This window comes from Hirundo rustica, chromosome 5 (genome assembly GCF_015227805.2).
Source record: "Hirundo rustica isolate bHirRus1 chromosome 5, bHirRus1.pri.v3, whole genome shotgun sequence".
NCBI lineage: Eukaryota > Metazoa > Chordata > Aves > Passeriformes > Hirundinidae > Hirundo > Hirundo rustica.
The window spans coordinates 40,222,032-40,240,141 of record NC_053454.1 but is presented as its reverse complement, the minus strand read 5'-3'; the positions used below and the strand labels follow the sequence as shown (position 1 = coordinate 40,240,141).

Sequence of the window (18,110 nt, the reverse complement as noted above, 5' to 3'; positions counted from 1 at the left end):
GCACCGCCTCCTGCCCGCACCTCCCCACAGGCCGGACCGGCCCGGGGCGGCTCCGCAGGCTGCCCGCCTGAGGGGCTCCGGGACCGCCTGAGGGGCTCCGGGACCGCCTGAGGGGGCTCCGGGACCGCCTGAAGGGCTCCGAGACCGCCTGAGGGGCTCCGGGACCGCCTGAGGGGGCTCCGGGACCGCCTGAAGGGCTCTGGGACCGCCTAAGGGGCTCCGGGACCGCCGCTGGGTCCTCGCCCCGCCTGCACCGCTGCCACAGCTCCTGTCCCGCTTCCCCGGAGCTCCCGCGGTCCTCGGGCAAGCGGGAGCCCTCTGGAGCCCTCTTCACCCACCTCCCCAGCATGCGGACGCCGACGGAGATGATCGTGGGGCTGGTGCTGTGCCCCTGCGGGCTCCTGCTGACACTCACGGGCACGCTGGCACCCAGCTGGAGGCAGGTGAGCCGCGTACCTGACCAGCCCATAGACGTCGTATGGGAGCAGGGCATCTGGGACATATGCAGGGAGCAGCAGAGCACCCACGACCGCCTCTGCGGGCAGGCTGACACGCTGGGCTACTTCGAGCAGGTGGCCGTGCGGGTGGCCCAAGGGCTGATGCCCTCCTCGCTGGTGGTCACCGTGGTGGGCTTGGTGGTGGCTGCCCTGGGTGTTCGCTGCTGGCAGCCGGAGCCCCGGCACCTGGTGGCCGGCGTGTCAGGGCTGGTGCTGCTCCTCTCTGGGCTGATGAGCCTCGTGCCCAGCTCCTGGTACACCCAGGAGCTGTGGGCACTGCCTGCAACGCCTGGCAGCACGCTGACTGTAGGCTACAGCTTGGTACTGAGCTATTTGGGAAGCTGTCTGGAGATCCTAGGGGGGCTGGCCCTCGCCCTCAGCTTCCATCACTGCTGCAAGGAGCGCAGGGCCCCCAAATTGCCCCCCACCCCTGTGACAGAGGCTGCGTCGTGCTCCAGTGGAGCTTACAACAATCCCTGGGATGTGCTGGAGGATGAGCAAGATGGACAGCACTGGCAGAGCAGCCCACCTTGTGACTCTGACTTGTAGCCCCAGCACTGGGACAGCAGTCACCTCCCTGGCATCAAGAGCAGTGCTGGCCCCTGCCCCTACAAGCCATGCCCTTCTCCTTGGGTGCCTCTGAACAGGCTGGAAACAAGACCAAGGACCTGTTTTGAGTATTTGTAACTTCCTCAAAAGCCTGCTGTGCTCCAGGATCTACAACTGTGCCAAAGCCATGCTGGACTGAGGACCAGAGGTGGCTCTAGTCCCTCCATGCCGCTTTTACCTCATCTTCCTGTACTATGCACAGCAGCTTGGGCAGAGACAGCTTTGGTGTTCCCATGTAAGCAACATACAGGTCAGAAGCATGTAACCTTCAGAGCTGGCAATAGGGGAGGACCTGTCCCATGTCTCCGCTCAGCTCACGACTGTGCGAACGGCAAAATAAATGCAAAGCAATGCGTTTGTGCTGTGGGATATGGGCTTTCTGCCAGGCAGGTTGGGCTGAGAGCCAACGAGCACAGCTCACCCAATGTGCCTGTGCTTTGCCTGAAGCAGGGAGGAGGTATCTGTGAAAGGGCACAGCTAGCTTTTATAGCACTTTCCCAAAGGACTTTTCCCCCATGGTCAAAATCAGCTCTAGAGGAGATTTCTCCTTCCTTGAGCACAGCCACTTCAGGGTGAAGTGGGGAGGGTGGGAGGAGGAAGATCACAGAGGAAAAAATACAGCATTTATTTCCCCTTTCAAAATTAGCTTGGTGTGATGTGGTAAAACTGGTCTCACTGGTTTGTAAGGGACACTCAGGAGGTCAGAACTGCACTATAAAATCCTTTTCAGCCCCCTGCATAACAAGGAAAGAACCAAGCCAGCTTCCTTGCAGAGTTATTTGGCCAGATTCTTATACCAGGTGAGCCTGAGGCAACCTGGTCAGCAAGCTAAGCCTTGCTGCAGAGGGACAGTACTCAAGGGACAATCTCAGAGAGTGTGTTGGGATTGGAGACTTCCTGATAAACCTCCCAAACGTTTTTTGTCTGGATTCTTATGATCCCTAGGTCTTAGACATCTAGAAAGATCAAACCAACCTCCCCTCCACAGCCCCACACAAACCACAATGGCACAAGAGATGCCGCACAACGTTTCTTTATGAAAATACAGTGTTGATGTGAGATGGTCCTTTCCTCAGCAGGGCTGGCAGCTCCTGCAGAAATCACAGAGAGGTGTATCAGAGGCGAGTCTGACCCAGCCTCTCTAAGCCCACCCCACACCTTAGCACAGGGCGACCAGTCACAGGCAGAGTGGGACAGCCCTGTCAGACTTGCCCCTCTCCTTCAGCAGGAGGGCAGAGCTTGCCTCAGGAGTGGGCACCATGCCAACACTGGGCCCCGGGGCGCAGCAGTGTAGCAGAGGGGTCCCTAGCAGGGCCTGCTCCAGATGCTACTCACCTCTTTCCCTTCATATGCTTCATTCACAAATGTATCACTCTTGGGGGGAAGCTCTTCCTCCTCCTCCTCATCCTCTTCCTCTGGATCGCTTTCACGGTGGTACAAGGTCAGCACCCGAGTAGAAGCAGTGCTTGAGGTCCTGGAGAGGGAAAAAACATACATGGAGAATGGTATGGCCAACTCCTGGAGATGAGGCAGATCCCAAAGTCCTGCCACAACCCCTGGTAATAGCCTGCTGGGGCAATTGGAGCTGTCCATATAACGCAGGAGTGCACCAAGATTCCACGATGTCCCTGGGCCAGGAGACCCTGTCCCTCTATTCCCAGTTGTACCTGGCCCAGCCCAGCCCCAGAGCTCACCTCCTCCGCCTGTCCCGCCTGCGCATGTAGGCCAGGGCCCCCACAGCAGCAGCAGCGAGCAGCAGGAGCACGGTCACGCCCAGGGCAACGGGTCCCGCCAGGGGCTGCACCTCGGCCTCCTCGCAGTAGTCCCCGCGATAGCCCAGGGCGCAGTGGCAAGTCACTCGGCCGGCCTCGATGGCACAGTCCCCGCGCAGGTTGCACGTCTCGCTGCTGCAGGGCACGGCCCCCAGCACCTCCTCCGTGCTGGGGGGTACCACGAAGGGCTTTCCAGGCTCCTGGGGGCCAGGGGCTGCAGATAGGCTGGGGTGGGGCTGCCGAGGCTGGGGTGCGGCTATGGATGAGACCGGTTTCTGTTCTACGTGTGACATTCCTGATGGTGCCGCTGCAGGGACCTGCGTCCCCACCTTCGCTGAGGCGCCTGAAGGGATGGGCATAGATCAGCGGAGACTCAGGTAAGACCCCCTTTCCAAACTGGAGGAGACGGGGCAGGCTGCCCTGTGCCCAGGACCTCAGCAGCCCTGGCCGTGGGCAGGCACTCACAGTCAGACTCATCGGAGCCGTCGGCACAGTCGGGGCGCCCATCACAGACCTGCTCTCTGGAAACGCAGCTCTGGAGGTCGGGGCAGGCCCGGAGCGGGGCGGGGCAAGGCGGTGCCAGCGCACACGCTGCCCCTTGCACCAGGTGGTATCCGGGAGAGCAGCGGCACTGCCGCCCTGCAGGGTTGGGCAGGCAGAGCTGGGCACAGCCCCCATTGCTCTTCGCACAGCCATTGGTCCCTGCCAAAACGGCGCTGGTTAGCACGGCCACCACAAGGCACAGCTGAACCCCACAGATGCCCCGGGCTGGGGCAGTGCCAGACCCACCTTCTTGTGAGAATTCGCTGTAAATCCTCATGGCTACCAGCTCCTGCTCCATGGGGAACCACCAGTTCTCAGCCCGCTCCAGCCGGCTGTGCCAGATCTTGCTGGAGCCTGGAGACACATGGGGTCAGCACTGCTCCACCTCTCACAAGGGTGCCTGAGATGGGAGGTAGGGGGTGCCCTAGCTTGCCCTTTGCCCCACAGAGGGGCAAGCGCGCACCCCACAGGGACTGGCAGAACCCCAGTGTCCTAGTGCAGCAGGATGAGCCAGGAAAAGCACAGCAAACAGACCTACCATTGGTTGAAGTTGTGCTCCAGAGCAGAAAGCCTTCTCCTACGGCAAAGAGTGAGAGACCATGCAGTCCTTCCCGCACCAGGCGGAAGCGGGATCCGTCCAGCTCAACACTGCTGATGGTTCCTCTCTCTGCAAGGTACCGATGGAGAGGCTTCAGTATGGTGGCACAGAGGGCTCCAGGCTGCCCCTCAGGGCTGTGCTTTGCAGACTGAGCGCCTGCACCACTGCTGCCCCCGCAGTGCCCCGGCTCGGTCCTCACTCACCGTGGTCTGCCCAGTACAGCCTGGTGCCAGCACCCCCAAAGGCGAGGCCAGTGGGAGCCCGGGCTCTCCTCCAGACCACTCTGCGGCCGGTGCCGTCCATGGCCGCGCACTCCACCACGGCGCCATGCCCATGGCTGCCAGCCGCTGTGACAAAGCACATGGTGGAAGCACCAGGACACAGCGCCAGCCAGGCAGCACCCTGCAGCCCCTTGCTGAGGAGTGCCAGGGCCCACCGCCCCCTGGGAGCCGCCACATGGATGCTGGGCGGCTGCCCCCCGATCCAGTAAAGGTTCCCACTCAGCCAGTCCAAGGCCAGGGATGTCACCGTGCCCTCCACAGCTACCGCCTTCTTCCAGGATAGCCGTCCCCAGTCCTTCAGGCGCAGCAGTCCGATGGAATTGCCTCCCACTTCTGCAAAGTACAAACTCTTGTCTTTCACTGCATAGTCGATGGCTGTCAGGCGGCTCACCTTGGCCAAAGGCAGGGCCTGGTGTGGGGGAGGCCCTTGGGATCCAGCTGATGTGGGCAGGTCCTTTAGGTAGACCTGGAGGAAGGAGGCAGCACTAAGGATGGGAAACCCTCTTCCCTGACAGTGGCGAGAAAAGCAGCCCCCAGGGCTGGCTCCAGAGGATGGTACCTGTGCCACAGCTGCCGGTGACACCAGGAGGGCAAAGGCCGAATCGCGGATGGGCAGGCAGGTGGTCTCATTGGCAGCCAGCATCAGCCCGGCGGGGCAGCGGCACTGCCCAGTGTGCCTGGCGCTCAGCAGGCACAGGTGGGAGCAGCCACGCATCTCACACGGGTTGGGGCCTGCAGGGCGCAGGGCTGGGTGCATCACCTGTGGGACAGCAGCCCGGCTGTCAGCACCCTCAGCCTCAGCTCCATCTGCACCCGCCGGCAGAGCTGAGCACGACTGACAACACGCCGTGCTCCCAAGGCCCACACACAGCCCAGCTTGGAGCAGGATGGTGAGACAGAGATGCTCCAAGAGGACCAGAGACACTTGGCCATAGAGACTGCTGCCCAAGGACCACTGGGATGGGGGTACAGTTCACCGTGCCTCCTTACCACTCAGAGGACACCACTCAGGCCTGTGCGGGAAGGGAGATAAGCAGAGCTGGCACAGCAGGGTTTGGGGCTCCCCAAGAAGGTACCTGGAGGCCGTGAGGCTGCCCGTGCCGTTTGAGCAGCACAGTCCTGTTCTTGCCGCTGGCCTTGTCCACCTGCTGCACAGACCATGTCTTTCTCTCCGACCAGTAGAGCTGCCCCTCACACACAGCTGCCGCAAAGGGGTTCCGGACCCAGGGCAGCTTCAGGACCTGCCAGAGAGGTTGTCAGTGCCCAGCCTGGTCCCCATCAGGGCCCCATCACCAGTGCCCCACCACACCTTCACACTGCTGCCATCCAGATCTGCAGAACCAACACTGCCCAGCTTCTCATCCAGCCAGAAGATTCTCTGAGTGGGAAGGTCGAGGGCCAGTGCTGTGGGCCAGCCCAGTCCCTGGGCCAGCAGCACGTGCCGCCAACTCCCATCCATACTGGCCTCCATCAGCCGAGAATGGCTCCCCACCTCTGACCAGTACATCAGCCTAGTGGGAAGAGAGATGCAGGCCTATGGACGTGACACAGCATCATCCCGGCACTAAGGTAGCTCAGAAAAGCAGCCTGGAGTTTCCCATCTCATCATGGGTGTATTGAGAGCTCCATGCAGGGCAGGGGCAGGTGTCTGGGCTCTTTTTTCTCCTGTCACACAGTCCCTACGGCACCAAAGTGACGTCATCCCACCTCTTTCCATGGAGGAAAATGGGGCAGGGCAGAGATGGCAAGGAGGTCCCCATGTCCTCTTGTCCCAGACTTACCCTGCCAGAGGCTGGAGCACCAGAGAGTGGGGCTGGTCCAGGTCTCCATCCATCACCACAGTGTACTCTGGTATCCCTTGCCAGGCAGACCCCAAGCGAGTGGCCAGCACCTGCCCTGCTACCCCATCGGTCCAGTACAGGTTCCTCCCAAGCCAGTCCACTGCTATACAGTCTGATCTCACACCTGAAATGCATCCAAGAGGCAGCACCTGTGTGGGGTGACAGCTGCATGGCCCTTTGGAATAATGTTCTCCACCCAGGTCCCTCCAACCCAGGAGCTCTAGCTCCTCCCAACCTTGCTCCCACTAGCACTTCTCCACATAAGGGATGACAGCTTGGCACCCCACTGCAACCTGAAGACTGCACAGTGACAGAGGCCAGCCCTGCTAACCCCACGTTGTCACAGCCCACCTTTCACCAGTGTGCCTTTCTTTCCCGAGCTGAGGTCCTGCCAGCGGATGCTCTCTGTGGCCAGGTCCATCCAGAAGACTTTCTTCTCCACCAAGTCATAGTCAAGTGAGAAGACAACGCGATCCTTGTCAGTGGCCAGCACCACCTCCTCACGTCCACTCCGCAGGCCATAGGACAACACCTTAGACTGCACGGCCACCAGCAGCTTGGGCTCTGGTCCTGGGGCAACACAGAGCCACACGGACCCTGCTCAGCACTAGTGGTCCCATGGTCCCAGCATATGCAGGCAAGGAACACAGCACTCGCAGGCGTTGGAGCTTGCTGGGACTCAGCTCTACCACACAGGATGTTCTCAGATATTTCAGATGGATTTTCTGACCAGCCATTCACAGGACTACGAGGTTTCCCATGGGCAGCAGACAGCCCCTGGTGTATCTTAGAGGGCCAGGGATCCTCAGTGCTGCTTGGCCACCCCAGGACTTACCAGTGAGTTTGCAGACGTGGCCATCAGGCTCCAGCAGGTAGCCAGGGAGACAGCCACAGCTGTAGGACCCTGGGGCATTGAGGCATGTCTGGCTGCAGGGTCCCTTGCCCCACTCTGTGCACTCATCTATGTCCTTGCAGGACAGACCATCCTCAGCAAGCCGATAGCCTGGGCCACACCAGCACCGCTGTGGGGAAAAGGACCATTAGCTGCCCACCCTGGAGGGGACCCTTTGGCACCACAAGGGTCCCTTTGGCAGCTGGAGCAGGGCATCATGGCATGACAAGCCCCTGCCCCAGGGCTGCTGGCACTCACAGGGCCCTGGGGCGAGGAGTAGCAGAGATGAGTGCAGGACCGCTGGCAGGGTACAGAGCAGTTCCCCCCCTCATCTGAGCCATCCACGCAGTCCTGCTGGCCGTTGCACACCAGGGATGCATTCAGGCAGGACCCCAGCCCACAGGGGTACTCGTGACTCTGGCAAGGAGCAGGATGGCCTGCAGGGACATGTGGGGAAGGCTGCCCTGAGCCTCGCCCACCAGCTCCTTTTGTTCATTTTGGGCAGATTTAGCTGCTCCCAGAGGCTGCCCAGAGCTCACTGCAGCCACATCCAGAGCTGTGCCAGTAGCCTGGCTTCAGGATATATTAATCCAAAGGCCGCTGGCCCCTGCAGGGAGAACAGCTATGCAAGACCTGGAGCCACCACTGCTGCTGGGAATAGGCAGCCAGCATATGAGGCCCTTCAGCTCAGCACAGACATATAGGCATCTCCCTCTGTGCTGGGCACCCACCAGCCACCCCTGGGTGAGACAGGGAATAAAAGAAGGGTGTTGCTCACAGCCAGCCTCGTCACTGCCATCTGTGCAGTCAGTCTCTCCGTCACAGCGCCAGACATCGGGGATGCACTCACGGCCTTGGGAGCAGCCCCACTGCTGGTCCTCACACAGCCCTTCCTCCCAAGGGCAGCCCTGCAAGGCAGAGAGTGAAAAAGGCCTGTCCGCCCTCCTGGGCATGAGTGGGGACAGGCTGTGTCCCCACTGCTCCACTCACCTGCTCGTCTGAGCCATCCCCACAGTCAGCAGCACCATCACAGCGCCAGGCCCCCGGCACACACTCCCCGCTGCGGGAACATGTAACCTCACCCTCACGGCAGAGCAGCGGCCGGGGCACGGCACAGCCCTCCTCATCCGAGCCGTCCTGGCAGTCGTGGTCACCATCACAGTGCAGGGCCAGGGCCACGCACTGCCCACTCCGACAGGAAAATTCAGCTGGACCACATTCCTTCAGCACTGTGGGCAAAGGCCAAGGCTGAGCAGAGGCACTGTACCCATTCTCTCAGCAGGTTGCCCTGGACACTGCCTGCTCCTGGCCCCACAAGAAATCTGTGGGGCAGGCAACCCCAGCATTCCATCCCATCCAGGCCCAGGGTCTTACCACAGCCCTGCTCATCTGTGTGGTCCAGGCAGTCGGCGTGGCCGTCACACAGCCAGCTCCTGGGGATGCAGCGGGTGGCAGCGTCGCAGCGCAGGGCACACTCCTGCGTGGGAGTCCAGCAGCCTGTCTCATCCGAGCCATCGGGACACTGTGGCACCCCATCGCAGCGCTCTCCCGCCCCGACGCACACGACTCCGCTCGCACAGTGGAAGGCCCCTGGGGAGACAAGGGGCTTTGCACTGCCTGCAGAAGGCTGCCAGGGTGCCCAGACCCTCTGCTAGCCCTCCAGTGACCTAGAAAGGCCCCACAAGTGACAAGGCTTGGTCCCTCCTAGACAATGCATCTCCAGCAGCCTAGGTGGTCCTGAGCAAGGCAGTTGTGGCAGTCTCAACTCAGCCACATCTAGGCCACTATGAGCAGTGAGATCAACTCTATCCTTTTCCAACAGCACTTCAAGCTCAGTGCCAAGCTCAGAAGGAACCAGTATGTCACATCACAAGCATCAGAGCCCAGGACACAGACTTTACCAGGACCTTGTCCCAAAAACCCTATTAGGAAGCGGCCAGAAGCCCTGGCACAGGGTGACCCAGCTGCACAGGGGACAGAAGAATGGCTCCTACCTGGGGTGTTGCAGAGCTGGGCGCACCCATCCTCATCAGAGCCATCTGCACAGTCCTTCTCCCCATCACACAGGTACTCCTGGGCCACACACCCAGTGCCATCACGGCAGGGCACATGCGTGCGAGAACAGGACAGATGGAGAACTGGGGTCAGGGGGTGTGCAGGGCTGGACCGGAGGGGTGGGGTAGGTGTCACTATCCATGCAGAACTGTTTGAGTGTGGGGTGGAAGTGGTTGGCTGTGGGGCGGTGATCTTAGTTGTAAAGGATCGAGTGGTGCTGGTGGCCGGCTGCACAGTGGTAGTCGTGGTCAGTGTGGTCTGGGCACGGGTGGTCTTCTCTGATGTGGACTGTCTGGTGGTGGTTTGTGATGCAGTAGCCTTGCTGGTCGGTGCAGGAGCAGTGGTGAGTGCAGTGGTGGACTGGCTTGGCAGCGGTGTTGTGGTGGAGGTAGTAGGTTGAGCAGCAGTGGTGCTTGTGGTTGTCCTTATGGTAGTGGTCACAGGTGGAGGTAGCGGCACGGCAGACTCTTTGCTTGGTGGCACTGGCAGAGGATTTGGGATTTGTTGGGGTTGTGCCCTCCCCACATTCCAGGCACCTCCCAGAACACCCCACATGACCACCGGTAGCCAGGCACTCTGCCACAGCTCAGAGCAGCACGGGCCACCCAGCCCCATCACGTACAGCAGCAGCACCAGGCACAAAGCCATGGCCACTCTTACCAGCCTGCAGCTCTGAGCCCACGAAGGCCACCACTCCCTGCACTCCTGCTGCCGGCATGGACAGGACGAGGGCCAGCGTCCTCCGGTCCCACAGCAGCAGAGCTGTCCCATTTGCTGACACCAGGTATGGCTCAAAGGCGGCCATGAGACCATGGGACCAGCTGGGTGCCAGGGTGGCTGCTTGCCGCTTCGTCAGACTCAGCGCCTGCAGGCCTGTGAGGTAGAAGCATGGTAGGACCTGGAGCCTGCCCGCACCCCTCATGACTCACCATGGCTCACCCTGCACCCCACAACCCACAGCTACATGAGGCAGGGACCTCATGCCTGAGGCCAGGGACTCAGCCACAGGATGGAGTCTGCCCCATGAGCATCCCACTGCCCAGGCAGGGACCTGCTGCATGTAGGACGTGGATGATCACTACAGCCTACATCCACCACCTCCACACTCCCTGCTCCAGATACCACCAGGGCTCACCCAGGGCTGAGCTCCAGAGAATGCTGAAGGCTCTGCTGTCCATGGCCGCAGGCAGGTCTCCAGGCCACGTCTCATTCCAGGCATCCCGCGGAGCGCCTCCCGTCAGGCTGAGCGCCTGCAGGGGCTGCCCGCGGGCCAGCCAGTACAGAGCACCACGCTGCCAGTCCAAGAAGAGGTGCTGGATGCTGCTGCGAGCACGGTGCAGGATGCGCGGGGACGCATCAGATGTCTGGATCACCCCGATGTCCCTCCGGTTACACGCGAGCCAGTACAGGTCCCCCGAGCGGATGTCCACACGGGCAGAGCAGACTTGGCAAGAGCAGGCAGGCAAGCAGTTACTAGGCTGTCCCGTGGCCCGGCACCCCTGCCTGAGTGCCCCTAGACCCTAAACCCAGGCCATGGCTGCCCAGTGCCTCGACATGGCCTCACTGTGGGCACCACCAGACCACTGTGCTCTGCACCCAGGAGATCCTTGGGCCTCAGGGAGTATCAGGAAGGGGAGTGTGCTCTCTATCACCCCATAGGGTCTCACCTGGCAGTCCAGTCACAATGGCCTCTCTCCTGCCAGGGTGGCCCACAACACGCAGCAGAGTCCCACGGTCATCTGTCCCATAGAGCACTGACCTCTGCCAGTCCACATCTTGCAGGTGGAGGGGCTCCTGCCACTCCTGCACCTGTTTGGTGTGTGCTCCAGGGCCCACGTGCACGAGGGAGATGGCCTTTCCTGATGCATACACAATGGACAGCTCTGCAGAGCATAAGGGCAGTGTGTGAGCACAGCCCCAGATACACCAAACGGGGTCACCAGAATGAACCAAGACAGAAATGTCACAACACAGGTGTGTGCTGGGAACCTCATCCCACCAAAGCCACAGCCCCTTATGGCCCTCCTCCAACTCCCACATGGATGTATACCACCGTAGAGAGCCAAACCCTGCTCACCTGCACACTTTCCTGAGGGCAGGAGGAAGAGGCCCTCTGGACATGCACACTTGTAGCCTCGAGGGTGCACAGGGGACAGGAGGCAAAGGTGACTGCACAGACCCAGAGCACATGCAGCAGTGTCCCCTGGGAGCAAGAGGATGTTAAAAGCTCAGGCAGTCATGACCCCAGTGTCTCTCCCAATCCCCAAAACCCACAAACTGTCCTGGAGCTGGATAAGGGCTGGAGGCAGGGTAGCGATGTCATATGAGTTGAGGGTGCTCAGGTCTGCCCCAAGCCATGGTCCTTAGCAGCTGTCCTTACAGTTTTATTGGTCCCCTCTGTACCAACTCCACAACCCCTCATCACAGGACCAGGAAAACCATTGGGCAGGACCTGGTGAGCTCCAGGACCCAGTGAGCCTTCCCTAGCACCCAGGGATGGTAGTGGGGGTCGCTGCCATGCTGCCAGCCCTGCAGCAGTGAAGCACCAGCAGAGTACTCACTGGGAGGCTGCTGCAGCGCATGCAGCACGGTGAAAGCTGAGATAGAGGCACGGAGCAGCACTGCGTGCTCCTGGGGAGAGGCCCAGGTGGCTGACACCAGCTCTGTGCCATCAGTCCAGAAGAAGCGGCTCTCAAACACGGCCAGGCCCAGCGGCTCTGTGTGGCTCCGCAAAACAGCGTGGAAGGAGTGGCGCCCGCTGCCATCCACCCGCAGCGTCTCGATGGACTGGGGACAAGGCAAGGCATGGTGGCCATGTGGCATCCCCACACCCTAGCCCCTTTCCCCTCAGCCCAGGCACGTACGCCAGACCTAAGCAGTGCTCCCTGCTCCTTCCCATGCTTTGGCCATGGACACCGGGGAACCAGGGACACCCTCGCAATTCTCACATCATCTCCCTGGGTGGGAGAGAGCCGTGCTGCCCCTCTCATCCCTACCTCCTTGTACTCGCTGATCCAGTACAGCCTGCCAGCCACGTGGTCCAGGCTCAGCCCCACAGGCTCTTCCATGGACACAACCGTGAGCTCCCGCCGGTTTGAGCCATCCATGCCGGCCGCAGCAATGACTGTCCGGCCCCTCTGTCCACGGTTGACCCAGTACAGGGACCTGGGGGGCAGGCACTCAGCACCCACTCCACAGCATAACAGCAGTGCTGCCGTAGCCCCACAGCAGGCATCACGTGGTGAGCACCAGCACTGCAACCCCAGAAGCCTGGGCAAACCCTGGCTCATTCGCTGCTCACCTTGCAGCTGGATGTACTGTCAGCTGCTCTGGTGCAATGTCCTTCCCCAGCACTGTCACGTAACCCCGGCCATCACCCAGCCCTGCACAGATGGCTGGAGGATGGCTGCTGGCCCAGTACAGTTGCCCTGTGAACCAGTCCATGGAGATGCTGTTCACCTCTCTGGCATCTGCAGAGACAGAGCAGTTTTAAGGCACACCTACTCCAGGCTGTGCAGCAAACTCAGACCTCCCCTTCCTCTGTACAGGAAAAGCAGTACTGGGGTGGCAGGCCAGCTCTCAGCACCCATCTCAGCCCTGATACAGCACTTGGCACGCTTGGTGCTCATCACCTGCATAAAGAGGCTGTGTGCCTTTCCCTGGGTGGTGGACACGGAGCTCTCCATCCTCTGTCAGCCAGTAGTAGGTTTCTCGGAGCAAGTCATACACCAGGGCGCGGGGTTCGGTCTCAGTGGAGAGCAGGGGCCGGTAGGCCTGGGTCCGTACATCCAGAAGGGCCAGGTCCTGCCCCACGGCCACCAGAATCTGTGTTGCATTGTCTGCCAGGGCAAAAGGAAAGTCAGTCATTGACCAAGGACACGGTAGCTGGAGGCACTGCCCAGCCCTCAGCCTGCCCAAACTTCGCTCCTCTTCCTACCTGCCACTTCACAGGCGGTGCCATGCCGCAGGGTGTAGCCCTGGAGACAGGCGCAGCTGAAAGTGCCCGGGGTGTTGGTGCACAGCTGGCTGCAGGGGCTGTACTCCAGGGAGCACTCGTCCACATCTGCAAGGATAGGTGAGGTCAGCAGCCTGCCACAGAGCTGCCCCAGACAGCATTGCCACTGCTCCCCTGGGACTACAGGCAAGCTCCCTAGATGCCAGAACATGGGCCTCAGCCCCAAAATGCACCAGCTGCTGCTGGGATTTGATCTAGACCCAATCTTTATGGGACCAGGTATGACACACAGGCAGGAGCAGGGCAGAGGCAGGTGCTCCCCTAGAAGCTCTGGCTCTGTGGAGGCACTGCTGTCAGTGCCAAGGCCACATGTGGCTGAAGCACATGCACCCTGACCTCCCCTTACCAGCACAGCTTTGCCCATCTGCCTGCAGCAGCCAGCCGGCCCCGCAGGAGCACTGCACTCCCCAGTGTGTGTCAGTACACGTCTCTGCACAGCCCCCGTTGCGTACAAAGCAGCTCCGACCTGTGGGGATGCAGCAAAGTGTGACATGAGGCAGAGCAGATCTGTGGCTCCCCTCTCCCTGGCCCCATCTAGATAGGCAGCAGCCAGCAGCTGTGTGAACTTACCACACGTGCTGGGCTCATCCGTGCCATCCAGACAGTCATCCTTGTCATCGCACATCAGGGACTCCAGGATACACTTGCCCTCATCACACCGCACCATGCCGGGCGTACAGGGGGCTATGGCACACAGAGCTCATGTCAGCAGGGCAGACCAATACCCTGGGCACAGGGGAAATCGTGGGTCCTAGGCTAATGGGGAGGCCCCACAAAGCATCAACAGCTTCCTGGGAAGCTTGCCACCATCCCAAGGGAAGCTGGGGCCCAGATAAACAAGGTACTCCCTAATTCATGCATGGCCCAGACAGGTCTCGCCCCACGGAGGAGCATCCAGTGTTCTTGCTTACCGCAGACATCTTCATCTGAGGAATCACCACAGTCATCAATCCCATTGCACTTCCACTCAGCCATGATGCACACCCTGTTCCTGCACTGCCACTGCCCGGGCAGACAGGGCTGCTGGGGACACCCCTCCTCGTCCCAGCCATCCTCACAGTCTTGGTGCCGATCGCACAGCTCCCAGTGCGGGATGCAGTGGTGGGTGCCGGGACACTGCACCTTCTTTGTCCCGCACACTGAGGAAACAGCGCAACACTCACCAGCCTGCTCTGCACCCCCAGCCACCCCCACTCAACCCCCCTAGCAGAGCTTACATACCACAGTCCCGCTCATCAGAGCCATCCAGGCAGTCAGGAGCACCATCGCAGCGCCAGCTGCTAGAAACACACCGGCCATCGTCACACTGCCAGACATGGGGGTCCCCACCACAGGCAACATCTGCAGGGACAACACACAGTCACTGGGACCTACTGCTGTGGCAGAACAACGAGGGTCCACTTCATCTTGGGACAAGACAGGTGCTGGCAGTGCCCAAGGAGCATAGCTTCCAGGATGTGTTCTCATACCACAGATATTCCCAAGGATCTCTGGGGCATATGTGTCCTTGCAGGACGCTACGCAGGCAGGGCCAGCAAAGACTGAGCTGCCTCTGGCCCATCCTGCCCCACCATTCCCCAGAGCACCAGGGCCCCTTGATGCCTGTGCGCACAGCTCCCCAGGGCACTCCGTGACACCGGACGGGTACCACTCACCGCACTGCTCGTCCGTGCCGTCAGGACACTGCTGCTCGCCATCGCAGAGCCAGGGAACGGGGATGCAGCCGAAAACACAGTCAGCCTGGCGTGAGGCTGCGCACGTGGGGCTGGCGGTCGCTGCGGGCAAGAGGGAGCCGGGCCCGGGATCAGGCGGGACGGCCGCAGCGGGCATCCACCTGCACAGCCCTGCAGCTCCCCGCCTGGGGGAACCGGCATAGCCCAGCGCGGGGAGGGACCGGTCCCGTCCAGGGGCACCTCTGGATCGCCTCTGGGGCTAGAGGGAGAACTGCACCTCTCGTCCCTGCTCAAGGAAGGCAGAGACCTCCCAAACCCGCTAGGCAGCGGTACAGGGCCCCTCGGGACGCAGGGGTCCCCGCGCTGTCAGGGTGACAAGTATGCCACAGGCGTCAAGGACACACCACCGGGAGAGGAGTAGAACGGGGACATCCTCAGTGGCAAGGGACATCCCCCCACCCACTGCCCATCGCGGGGGGATGAGCAAGCTTCCCTGATGCGGCGGGCGCCCACCGCAAGCCCTCGGGATGATTTCCCCCACGCCACCGGCCCGCCCCCCTCGGTCCTGGCTCACGGGCGCGGCGTATCCCGGCGCCAGCGACGCTCCCGGCCAGCGGCAGCAGCGACGACAGGAGGATGCCGAGGAAGACGAGCACCCGGCGGAGCGGCGGCGGGGGGCGGCCCATGGTGGCGGCGGCGGCGGGGAGGGGCGGCTCCGGGGGGCCCGGCCGGCGGAGGGAGCTCCGAGCCGCGGACGCCTCTTTTATGTCCGGGCGCGGGCGGCCATTGGGCACGGCGGGTACCGCCCGCAGAGACCCCCGCCCGCCCCGCCGCCGCTGCCGTGGGGGCTGCGCCGCGCCGCCCCGGGGAGCCCCCGGCCGAGGCGCGGGGGTCGCCGCCTCGGGCGGGGCAGCCGTGGTCCCGGGCCGGGCGCTCTCGGGACCCACCGCCCGCCAAGAGCCGAGGGGCGCGGGGGGACCCTTGGCCCCCGCCCCGCTTCGTCCCGCCGAGCGGGGGTTGTTGTGAGAGCCGGGCGTGAGAACCGGGCCCGCAGCACCTGCGCCGGGCGTGGGAAGGCAGCGGCAGCCTTGAACGCGGGGGCACCCCCCGAAAACAGGGGTCTGCGCGCACCCCCCAGCCGGCCGGCCTCGACCTTGAGCGCTGTGAAAGAGCCGCTGGAGCACAACAAGGAGAGGAAAAGCAGCGGCCGGGGGAGGAAAACAGCCCGGCGTGAGGATAAGGCACCTGCCGCTGCCTGGGAAAGGAGTCCAATCCACCAGGCAAAGCGAGGGAATCGCCCAAATCGCGGAGCTGGCCCAGGGGCACGGGAATTTGCAGACCTCTCGCTACACACCCGGGGGAAACTGCCGGTGTGCTGCCCCTGTATTCCTGTTGGCTTTGTCTCCCGGCCAGCTGTGTGTGGTGACGTGAGTGACTATCCACTCCCAAGACTGGTCTGTACTCCAAGCACATCCATAGCCTGTGGGTGCTGTGCACTCATCCTCTCCAGCCTCCCCATGAAACCTCCCTGCATGAGAGCTGAGTCTAAAAAGCTGCTGCAGTTGGTACACACTTACTGACACCACTGTCTTTCTGTGAGATGTTCTGGCATGTACACGTTTTCTGGCCTGCTCAGAAAGGAGAAGCTCCAGGATGATCTCCTGTGTGCTGCAGAAGAGATTGTACCAGCCACAGGGCTGGCGCAGGAAGTCAGCTGGAAGCTCAGGGCAAAGATGTCTTCAGGCAGATGGAAAGACCAGGGTGTTGCACAGCTCTGGCTCAGGAGGCCCAGAGCACTGGCACAAGCGAGATAGCCCAGGCCAACGGCATGATGCTTGTCCTGAGGTGTGGTGCCTACCCCCAGCTGTCCACTCTCTCTGGGCAGTGTCCCAGTAGCTCTGGGCAATTTACTTTCTCAGGCACTCCCCAGGGAAAAAAAAAAAAAAAAAAGTCTGCAAATCCCAGGGATGATGAGCATCCCTGTGCAGGAACACCAGGCAAAGTGGTCCAGTGGTCAGGGGAGAGAGTAGAAAGCTCCCATGCCCTCCTCACACCTGTAGGCCAATGCTGAGATTTGTGTTAGGTCCCTTGGGATCTGCCCTGTAGGCTGGCTCTGCCACCCCAGAGTGTACCCACACCACCAAAGCAGTAACTCCTCACAGTGGCTGTCTGGGGAGGGCAAGTGGCAGCAGAGAGACTGTGAAGTCAGTCAGTGCAGTATAAATGCCCAGTGTGCTTGAGCATTAGCTTGGGGAGCTGGGGCAGCAGTGAGGGAGAGGACACCTGGAGTGGCCAGTCTCTTAAAATGCAGGATTTTAAACACAGGTGTATAGATAAAACAACATACAAGTTATATGTATATATAGACAATAGCCTATACATACTCTGTACATAATTATATTTATATGTATCTACAGTGACTTCTTCTCTATGAGGTACTGTTTGCTTATTTTTTTCGCCTTGATTTCTGGAGAGATTTTCTTTGATATTTGCTGGTTTTTTTCTTTACAGTTGCATTAGTAGCAACTTTTCTCACCGACATTTAGATCCTCCCTTCTCTGCCTCCAAAATCTAAGGGGGGCTTGATGATAGGAGGAGGTTGGCACCAAAATGAGAGGGAGCAAATCTGTGCTCATGTGAACAGCAGCATGAAAAATGCTACAAAAAAGTCCAGCACCATGTCCCAATAACACCTTTAGCTATTCCAAGTACAGCAAAAACTTCTTTTTCAAGCATTCAAAGACTGTTTCACATTAAATAGTATAATTGATTTTACACTGTTCATAGAAAATTACACGTATCCTTTCAGATATATGATTGGTCAATTCTCTTCTTGTTATTGGTTATTCCTGTTTCTTTCCAGTCACTTTTAAGCACCCTTTTCCTAAAGATAATGGACATCATGCTATTAAAAAAAAAAAAAAAAAAAAAAAAAAATTATGTGGGACACTGCCTCATATCAGTTTTGAAGCTTCTGTAATCTTGTTTCCATAAAGAAAGGACAGCTGTACTGGTCTCTGGCTGTGTAGCCTGACTCCGCTCAAAATTAAACTGCCTGCAATCTGCTGACTAAAATTTATGCCAGTGCGAAAACTAGATTTCATGAAATACCTATTTCTTCCCAGAAAATCATCTTATTAAGTGCTTAAATAATATATATATATTAAATAAAATTTGAGAGCACTGCAAACTATTTTTCAAAAAAATTTTCCAGGTAGCCAAAACCCTTTTTCAACTCTGTCCTCCCAAGAACTACAACTTCTCTTTCAGGGTCTGGCCCACGGCCACCCTGACAGCAGCACTTCCATGACACTCACAGGCTGGTGCCCTGGTC

At 60.1% G+C, this 18,110-nt stretch overlaps 2 protein-coding genes across 2 annotated transcripts; one reads left to right on the top strand and one right to left on the bottom strand.

The window, feature by feature from the left end:
* The first annotated feature begins 259 nt into the window (after positions 1 to 259).
* On the top strand, positions 260 to 1,399 carry CLDN23 (claudin 23). Its single transcript, XM_040065203.2, has one exon. The coding sequence runs from the start codon at positions 348 to 350 to the stop codon at positions 1,044 to 1,046; it is 699 nt and encodes a 232-aa protein (XP_039921137.1). The 5' UTR covers positions 260 to 347; the 3' UTR covers positions 1,047 to 1,399.
* A 724-nt stretch (positions 1,400 to 2,123) lies between these two features.
* On the bottom strand, positions 2,124 to 15,493 carry LOC120753451 (prolow-density lipoprotein receptor-related protein 1-like). The gene is made up of 33 exons (XM_040065692.2): positions 15,351 to 15,493; positions 14,759 to 14,878; positions 14,325 to 14,444; positions 14,015 to 14,242; positions 13,674 to 13,787; positions 13,450 to 13,569; positions 13,026 to 13,151; positions 12,721 to 12,927; positions 12,390 to 12,558; positions 12,085 to 12,253; positions 11,650 to 11,875; positions 11,166 to 11,291; positions 10,756 to 10,971; positions 10,224 to 10,532; positions 9,749 to 9,961; positions 9,028 to 9,570; positions 8,408 to 8,623; positions 8,024 to 8,262; positions 7,812 to 7,941; positions 7,292 to 7,470; positions 6,977 to 7,163; positions 6,493 to 6,711; positions 6,082 to 6,265; positions 5,610 to 5,811; positions 5,377 to 5,541; positions 4,860 to 5,060; positions 4,223 to 4,766; positions 3,960 to 4,088; positions 3,668 to 3,775; positions 3,344 to 3,580; positions 2,801 to 3,221; positions 2,442 to 2,580; positions 2,124 to 2,197 (listed from the first exon to the last, which is right to left on the bottom strand). The coding sequence occupies exons 1-33, from the start codon at positions 15,460 to 15,462 to the stop codon at positions 2,141 to 2,143; spliced, it is 6,675 nt and encodes a 2,224-aa protein (XP_039921626.1). The 5' UTR covers positions 15,463 to 15,493; the 3' UTR covers positions 2,124 to 2,140.
* Positions 15,494 to 18,110: the final 2,617 nt, after the last annotated feature.

Bases quoted from the DNA above. Each gene is read 5' to 3' on its own strand.
- CLDN23 (XM_040065203.2), top strand. From the start codon at position 348: ATGCGGACGCCGACGGAGATGATCGTGGGGCTGGTGCTGTGCCCCTGC.
- LOC120753451 (XM_040065692.2), bottom strand. From the start codon at position 15,462: ATGGGCCGCCCCCCGCCGCCGCTCCGCCGGGTGCTCGTCTTCCTCGGC. The intron at 12,559-12,720 runs GTGATGAGCACC...CTGTCTCTGCAG, and splicing joins CACACAGCCTCTTTATGCAG to ATGCCAGAGAGGTGAACAGC. The intron at 10,533-10,755 runs GTGAGACCCTAT...GCTCTTGCCAAG, and splicing joins CATTGTGACTGGACTGCCAG to TCTGCTCTGCCCGTGTGGAC.